At 34.5% G+C, this 7,798-nt stretch overlaps 2 protein-coding genes across 3 annotated transcripts; one reads left to right on the forward strand and one right to left on the reverse strand.

Annotated features, from left to right (window-relative positions):
* Positions 1-693: 693 nt before the first annotated feature.
* On the forward strand, positions 694-3,444 carry LOC113226809 (DDB1- and CUL4-associated factor 13). Its single transcript, XM_026459572.1, has 5 exons — positions 694-1,129; positions 1,389-1,930; positions 2,067-2,233; positions 2,633-2,933; positions 3,193-3,444. Exons 1-5 carry the CDS (start codon positions 1,051-1,053, stop codon positions 3,442-3,444), a joined length of 1,341 nt encoding a protein of 446 aa, XP_026315357.1. The 5' UTR covers positions 694-1,050.
* LOC113226810 (kelch domain-containing protein 3) lies at positions 3,352-5,991 on the reverse strand. 2 transcript variants are annotated; one of them, XM_026459574.1, is made up of 6 exons: positions 5,868-5,991; positions 5,416-5,738; positions 4,732-5,197; positions 4,443-4,638; positions 3,857-4,033; positions 3,352-3,781 (listed from the first exon to the last, which is right to left on the reverse strand). In XM_026459574.1, exons 2-6 carry the CDS (start codon positions 5,656-5,658, stop codon positions 3,718-3,720), a joined length of 1,146 nt encoding a protein of 381 aa, XP_026315359.1. In that variant the 5' UTR covers positions 5,659-5,738; positions 5,868-5,991; the 3' UTR covers positions 3,352-3,717. The 2 variants fall into 2 exon arrangements, with proteins under 2 accessions (XP_026315359.1, XP_026315358.1); XM_026459573.1 differs by lacking the exon at positions 5,868-5,991 and having other exon boundaries at positions 5,416-5,787.
* Between the last annotated feature and the right edge of the window lie 1,807 nt (positions 5,992-7,798).

The following is a 7,798-nucleotide window of genomic DNA, read 5'->3' on the forward strand; positions in this document are numbered from 1 at the left end:
TTTTTTTTTCTTAAAAGTTAATTATTTTTATCTTATTTTAGGTTTTTGTGCACTATGACTACAAATGAATGAATTTATTTGGTTTTTTGGTGTCATAATATTCTACGGTAACTGTGTCCTTAGATAAGTAGTAAATGGTATGACTAAGTAATGTACATTTAAAAATAAAAGTTTAACTTCATTTTTCAGAGAAATAATTTATTTTTTACGAAGTTTCCGCGCCTTCTGTATAAAAAAAAGTACGGTAACCTGTGTGGCCAAGTACTTTAAAATAATGTAGGTTTAATGAGGATTTCAAAATGATATCATTTCTCATTGTATCTAAGGTAAATATGAAATTATTCCTATTAATGTGCAAACGGAGTTACTAAAGTAAATTTTACTAACTGAGTATTTACTAAAAAACTATGTTTGCAAAATTGGAACATTTCTTATCCTGAATTGTTCTAGACTATTGAGTTTTGATAAAAAATAATATTAGGCATTAATAAAATTTTATTTAAAACTTATTTACAGCAAAATTATGCAAAAATCCAATCAAAGTAATTTTTCAATTGTTGTCTTCAAAGTACCACGTGGGACCGTTATTTGCCACCTGCACGATAAGATACCCTAACGCACGTCACCCATCTAATGCCGTATTTATAAGAGTCCACCAATGTTACTCAGAAGGAAGAATGCCTGGTAGTGGTGTTGGTGGCACTAGCGCTGGAACAGCACCTCGTGATGAATATGAAGAGATGGAAGAGATTCTTATCATATGAACAAAAGACGGGCGGTTAGTTTATACAAAATATACACAACGATATTTTTTTGAGCCCCTGACGGAGCACGGCCCGTCCACGTCCCGGATATGTGTGGATAGACCTTAATCCTTAGCCTGCAAAATGAAAAGGAAAAACGAAGCCATGTGTTTTTTGACTTTGACGTTGTTGAACTTGTTGACAACACTAGCTTGATTGAGGTTATTTTGTTAGATCGTAATATTTTGAACCTTCTGTTTGTCCACAAAAAGGTTTGCATTAATATTGGAAAAGGAAGTAAACAAAGATGTCCAAACCTAAAATAAAAGTGATAAGTCGGAATCCAGAGGACTACCTGCGTGCTTCAAAGCGAGACATTCACAAATGTAAAGCAATTTTATTTTATTTATTAATGGTAAACTAGAAGTATAAAATTTTTTTCATTCAGAAATTCCCGTATTATTTTCATTAATTAACTCACAATGTATTTTTATGGGCAATTTTACTTTATTTTTATTATATAATATGTAACCATACTTATATATAGTTATATATCTATCTTGTAAAAGTTGCGGGAAGTCCGCATTAGTAGGTATCTACTGAAGAGACCTATTGATGATGAAAATATTATGTTTTCAATTACAGTACCTCGAAATTATGATCCAAGTCTTCACCCGCTGGAAGCACCGCGAGAATACGTGCGGGCAATGAACGCTGTAAAACTCGAAAGGGTTTTCGCTAAACCCTTTATCGGGAATCTCGACGGGCACCGTGATGGAGTTTCCTGCTTGGCTAAGCACCCGAGTCGATTGGCTGTGCTCGCAAGTGGGGCCTTTGATGGTGAAATACGCATTTGGGATTTAGTTTACAGAAAATTTACTAGAAACTTTCAAGCCCATGAAGGCTGGGTTCGTGCTATATGCTACAAACCCAGCGGAGACGCATTTACGAGTGTTGGTGATGATAAGATTAAGACTTGGAAATCAGAAGTACAGTCAACTGAAGACGAGGAACCCATTAGTGAACTTCTTAGTATGTCTCCAGTGTCTGGTATAACATACCACAGGTCTAAACCCATCTTTGCTACATGTGGTGAGCATTGTCAGTTGTGGGAGAATACAAGAAATGAGCCAATAAAAGTTTTCAAATGGGGAGTGGACAGCCTTCATCATGTAGCTTTCAATCAGGTATCTAATTTTTGCTTTACATACATGCAGACACATTTGACATGCTTTACAACATTCTTTATTAGCAAAAATTTTAGCAAATTTTTAAAAATTAAGTACATTATATTAAACCTTAACATGTACTAAATATTTTCAGGTGGAAAAAAATCTACTAGCATCCTGTGCGAGTGACAGAAGTGTCATACTTTATGACTGCAGAGAATCAGGACCATTACGCAAAGTGGTAATGGAGCTGAGGTCCAATGCTCTCTCCTGGAACCCTATGGAAGCTTTCATATTCACCGTAGCCAATGAAGATTACAAGTACATTTCTAAAATTCATATAACATGGCGCTCCTTTCTACTTCATTCTTTTTTTACCCGAGGAACATAGGCCATCCTCTCTCAGTTACATAAGACAAAAATCACTATCAATTTAGTAAAAAAAATGTAAAATAGAATTAAATATTTACCATTATGACGAAAATCAATTTCCATATTTGAAGCTTTCATATTCACCATAGCCAATGAAGATTACAAGTACATTTCTAAAATTTATATACCATGGAGCTTCTTTCTACTTTATTTTTTTTTTACCTGCTAAAAATAGGAACATAGGCCATTTCTCTTAGTTACATAAGACAAAAATCACTATCACTATAGTAAAAAAACGCAAAATAGAATATTTACCATTATATCTAAAATTGATAAATCTAATTTCAGCTTATACACATTTGATGTACGAAAACTGAATCAACCAGTCAACATCCACATGGATCATACTTCGGCAGTAATAGATGTGGATTATGCACCAACAGGAAGGGAGTTTGTCTCAGGGAGCTATGACAAAACTATTAGAATATTCGAAAGCTTAAAGGGCCATTCTAGAGATGTTTACCACACAAAGAGAATGCAGAGGCTGACTTGTGTAAAGTGGACTTTAGATAACAAATATATACTGTCTGGTTCTGATGAAATGAATATCAGAATGTGGAAAGCAAGAGCATCAGAGAAACTTGGTGTTGTAAGTTTTTTACACTTTAATACTTTACAAATCTAAGAAGTGTATGGTCACTTATGTCTATTGTGAGATTATAGGTATGTCATTATCCATTACAGAATCATCTAGCAGTATATATTTATATGAATTTTTAAATTAATACTTTTATACAAACATGAAGATCACAGGTTTCAAATTGATTTGTAATTAGATGTTCTGTTAATAACAAATATCAATATTTTTTGTAACCTTAACAAATAAATATGTAATACCTATATTACAGCTAAAACCCCGTGAAAGAACTGCACTGAACTATGCAGATGCTCTAAAGGAGAAATTTGCTAACCATCCACAAGTAAAGCGTATTGCACGTCACAGGCATGTACCTAAACATATTATGAATGCTCAGAAGGAAATAAAGACAATAAGAGAAAAGAACAAGAGGAAAGAAGGTAATAGGCGTGCCCATAGTAAGCCGGGAGCTGTACCATTTGTTGCTGAACGTCAGAAGCATATTGTTAAAGAAGATCACTGAATAAAAAAGTATTTTGTTACATTGTCTTTTCTAGTTAATCTATTTCATCTGAAATTTCATATACAATCATACAATACTGTTTGTCTACTTTGATTATGAACTACAGGTACCTATACAGTAGCCAATACTAATAAGGAGTACTATTTATCCTTATGTTCCAAGACATTTAATGTGTAGATAAATAAATTACAATGTAAATAGAGATTCTGTCAGTTTTAAGTAAAATGCTATAAAGTAATTTGCCCAATAACACTACTGGGCAAAATACACTATTCACCCAGCTTGGTTTATAGGTCTACTTATACGGTTTGGAACAGTCATAATTCGGATGTCAGTTCTGAAAAAATAAAAATGTTTGTTATTATGTTGCCCAAACTTACCAAACCACATGTACAAAAAATAGATATCTTACATAATATCACGTGGAAGTACTGTTATGTCTAAGTTATATTCAAGCACTGCCAATATGCATAATGTTTTAAGAGTGGGGGCATAGTCCAAGATGTGGAGATCACTGTTGTCAATCAGTCTTTCTGGATTATCATCTGAATTGTCTACCAGGGGTCGTTTGCTGGAATGAGGGCAGGGACTGCAGAACAATCATTAATTTTATGTACACTGATAACATACAATCACTATCCTATGGCATACTTATTTGATAGTAATGATATGTATATAGATATCCTCCTCTGTTAACAGAGGATGAAGGACAGAGTTTTAAATCCAACTCCTAATAAAATTGCAAACCAACAGGACATTGGTGGCTGGAAGCGTAGGTGGTTTAGTAATAGCCATAAAATAAAAACATAGCAATAAAAATCAAAAATACACATGAATGTATAAGAAGTAACCCACTTATTCACTACTTATAATAAACAGGTTTTATATTAACATGTATAATTAAGCAACACCTTTAATGTAGTATGCAAAAATAATGCTTATAGTTTATGTTAATTATTTGGGAAATGAATGTGTCCAGTTTTCATTGAAAACCTCACCTTGTGCCCCCGAATAAATAAACTTTGTCATCATACAAAAGACATGCTTGCCGGCGCCGTTTACACGGAACTGAACCTAACACGTCGATGAATTCCCAATGGTTGTCAAGAATTGAATATCTATAAATGTCATTAAAGTGTGCTTTCGTGTTGCCATTGTAGCCCCCAAAGATGTACATGTAGCCATTATGATACCCTGAAGAAAACAAAACAAAGAGTTAAAAAGTTGCAATACATCAAAAACTCAAAAAATTAATATTATATTGCTAACTATGATTTGTACACTTACAAGCAGAATGACTGCGTCTTCCTTCTGGCCAAGTTCCAGTTGGCTTGGTTGCTATCCATTTTTCTTCAGTAATATCTAAATAGTATACTTCTGGGCAGTACACTTCCTCATGAGAATTATAAGGGCTATTCAGATCACCCCTCCCTCCAAATACATACATTCTGCTTCCAACAGCCACAGTTGTATGGAAATCTCTGTGAGAAGGTGGTGTTCCTGTGGCTACAATAAAACTCCATTCAAGAGTATCCAGGTTCAAATAATGAACTTCTTGTGAATACTGATCAGTGAGATATTCAAATCCTCCAAAAATAAACATTTTGTTTTCAATAATGCAAGCTGAGTGACCGTCTTTAGCATATGGCGCATTACCATTTATAGTAGGTGTACTCCATTCCAGAGCTTTGGTATCGAAACAGGAGAGAGTATCACATGCTACAGCATTATTCCTTCCACCCCACATATACACCTGAAAGCATGATAAAATCCATCACATATAAAAAAAAGATTGAAAAATTATTAATACTCTTGCAAATTGGTTTGCTTGCTTGCTCTTTGAAATTGGTTTTATTTTTGCCAGAGTATTGGAAATTCCGTTTAGAACAAATGCTATCTATAAATACAGAGCACATTATCATTAAAGTAATAATAAATGTGAATTCAAGTAAATGCTACATTGTGTCATACCTTATGTCCATAAGCAACTGTAGTATGACCATAACGTTGGAATGGCACAACCATGTTGTGTTTGTAGTTGACAGGCGCCCAACGGAGAGTCGTGGTGTCCAGAACATGAATGGGTATTGGAGCCCAATCTCTATATTCTTCAGTTGAGCAGTAGCCACCGAAGGAGTAGATTTTGTTTTCAATGCAGACTGCTGCATGGTTCACTCTCCTTGGTCCACCTTCTATGTGCACTGTCCACTGCATGTTTCCGCTTAAAGACCTCGATGCGTTCAGCAGTTCGTTCGTGCAAAGATTTGCAAGTATTTGAAGGAGCACCGCTCTAACTAAAAACAAAACTGTTTGAAGAAAACAGAAGCTGTAGCAAAATCCGTCTAATACTGTACGCCCAACCTTTACCATCACAAGAATACTTTTTATAATAATATTTTCATTTATCTATTTTTAAAACTTACAACCAGCACAAATACAGCAAAATCGATGGCACAGACAGACAGTGTCTAGGGACGATTCGATACAAGTAAATACGAGTAAGTACTCGATACTTTTTGTATCGAATCCCTTCCTTCGATTTTTACTGGGTATTGGAAGACAAATACTGGTATAGAATCGAAACACACATGCGTAAATATTGAACTTTAATCCCACTTCCCAGGAAAATATCAAATGATGATATTTCTTTCCATTTTCACCGTTTTACAGCAAACAAATAGTGCCAGAGTAAAAAAAAATGTATACGTCTATCTATGGTCCCTTTGGATCATTTTTGGATGAATTTTGGACATACATCTCAGCGAATGATCGAAAGCGGAGTTCACAAAGAGAATTGGCGGGTTCTGTATTTTTGTGGGTTTTTGTATTACAGTTTTTATTTATAAATTAATGTTTAGTTTAGGTGTTATTGTAGCAGGAAAAATTAGTAACAAATAAAAATTCGTGTTTTTTATGCAATTGACGTGTTTTTATTGTACACTTTGACATCCTAGTTTTTTTATGTACCTATCCACTTAGAATAATAACGCATAGAAACCTAGCCCGCATACGCTAAGTGAGGCAAATTACAGGACGCCCTATGGCAGGGATGCACAGACTTATTAAGACTAGGGGCCACTCGGGCAAATCATGAATTGATGGCGGGCCGTCAGAAGTATAGGTAATTAAAGACAATAAAGAATTGATAATAATGTATTAAAATTGAAAAATAATTTATTAATTTGAAGCGTGGCACTGCATAGTGCTTACAATCATTTTTATATTTGGCTCAAATTTACTTATAGAAGCAACACGTAAAACTGCTTCCAAACTTTCATTTGCAAGGCGGTTTCGATTTTTTGTTTTATTATTATTTAGTATTGAAAAAGATTGTTCACATATATAGGTAGAACCAAATAAGCTGGCACATTTCAAAGCGTGTATGCGCAACTCTTTGTACATATTTTTATCAATGCAGTCATTGACTTACAGTCAATGAATGCAGTGGTAAAAGTTCAACAAGTCTCCTTCGTTGAATTTGTTGCGTAAATCTTGGTCGTTTTGAATGTCGATAATTTGTAACTGCATTGACTCTGGCGCATTTTCATTTGAAATCGTGAAAGGATTGCTGAACATGTCCAACAGAGGTTTCACTTTTTTAAAGTCCGAAAATCTGTCTTGAAAAGATTGAATCAAAATATCTAGCTTTTCTACATAACTGAAATTAATCGCAGTTTTGTTGAATTTTTCGGCCATTTCCTTATAATGCGGAAAATGATTGTAATTTCCAGAATTCAGTTGCGATCTGAAAAGTGTCAGCTTGCATTGAAAGGATGATACATGAGCGTAGAGCTGGGATATCAGTTGATTTTTGCCTTGAAGCCGTGTGTTCAAGACATTCAAATGATTTGTAATGTCAACTCACACAAAAAAAAAATCACACAACCAACCAGGATTTTTAAGTTCCGGGACATCCCTTTGCTTTTCCGCCAGAAATATTCCAATTTCTTCTATTAAATTTAGAAATCGTTCCAGTGTCAATCCACGACTTAGCCACCTTACTTCTGTATAAAACAGCAAATCTCCATATTCGCTTTCGATGTCATCAAGGAATTGTTTGAATTGCCTGTGATTGAGTCCTCGTGATTTTATGAAATTTACAGTCGACACTACCACTTTCATGACATTTAGAAATTCAATTTTTTTAGAACAGAGGGCTTCTTGGTGTATAATGCAGTGAAACTGCATGAGATCTTCAGCGTTTATGTTTTTTTTTTGCAGACACTTTTTTAGCAAAGTAACTAGCCCGGAATTGACACCAATTATAGAAGGAGCACCGTCAGTCGCAACTCCCGATAATTTTGATAAGTCCTAACCAGTTTTTGAACACTTATCCAAAAGTACATTGCATATA

This window comes from Hyposmocoma kahamanoa, unplaced genomic scaffold (assembly GCF_003589595.1).
Source record: "Hyposmocoma kahamanoa isolate Upper Pololo Valley unplaced genomic scaffold, ASM358959v1 202, whole genome shotgun sequence".
Classification (NCBI taxonomy): Eukaryota; Metazoa; Arthropoda; class Insecta; order Lepidoptera; family Cosmopterigidae; genus Hyposmocoma; species Hyposmocoma kahamanoa.

Excerpts from the sequence above, each read along its gene's own strand:
- LOC113226809 (XM_026459572.1), top strand. The coding sequence starts at position 1,051 with ATGTCCAAACCTAAAATAAAAGTGATAAGTCGGAATCCAGAGGACTAC. Across the intron at positions 1,130-1,388 it reads AAAGCGAGACATTCACAAAT|TACCTCGAAATTATGATCCA; the intron begins GTAAAGCAATTT and ends TTTCAATTACAG. Across the intron at positions 2,934-3,192 it reads CATCAGAGAAACTTGGTGTT|CTAAAACCCCGTGAAAGAAC; the intron begins GTAAGTTTTTTA and ends CCTATATTACAG.
- LOC113226810 (XM_026459574.1), bottom strand. The coding sequence starts at position 5,658 with ATGCAGTGGACAGTGCACATAGAAGGTGGACCAAGGAGAGTGAACCAT. Across the intron at positions 4,639-4,731 it reads AAGACGCAGTCATTCTGCTT|GGTATCATAATGGCTACATG; the intron begins GTAAGTGTACAA and ends TGTTTTCTTCAG. Across the intron at positions 3,782-3,856 it reads GTACTTCCACGTGATATTAT|AACTGACATCCGAATTATGA; the intron begins GTAAGATATCTA and ends TTATTTTTTCAG.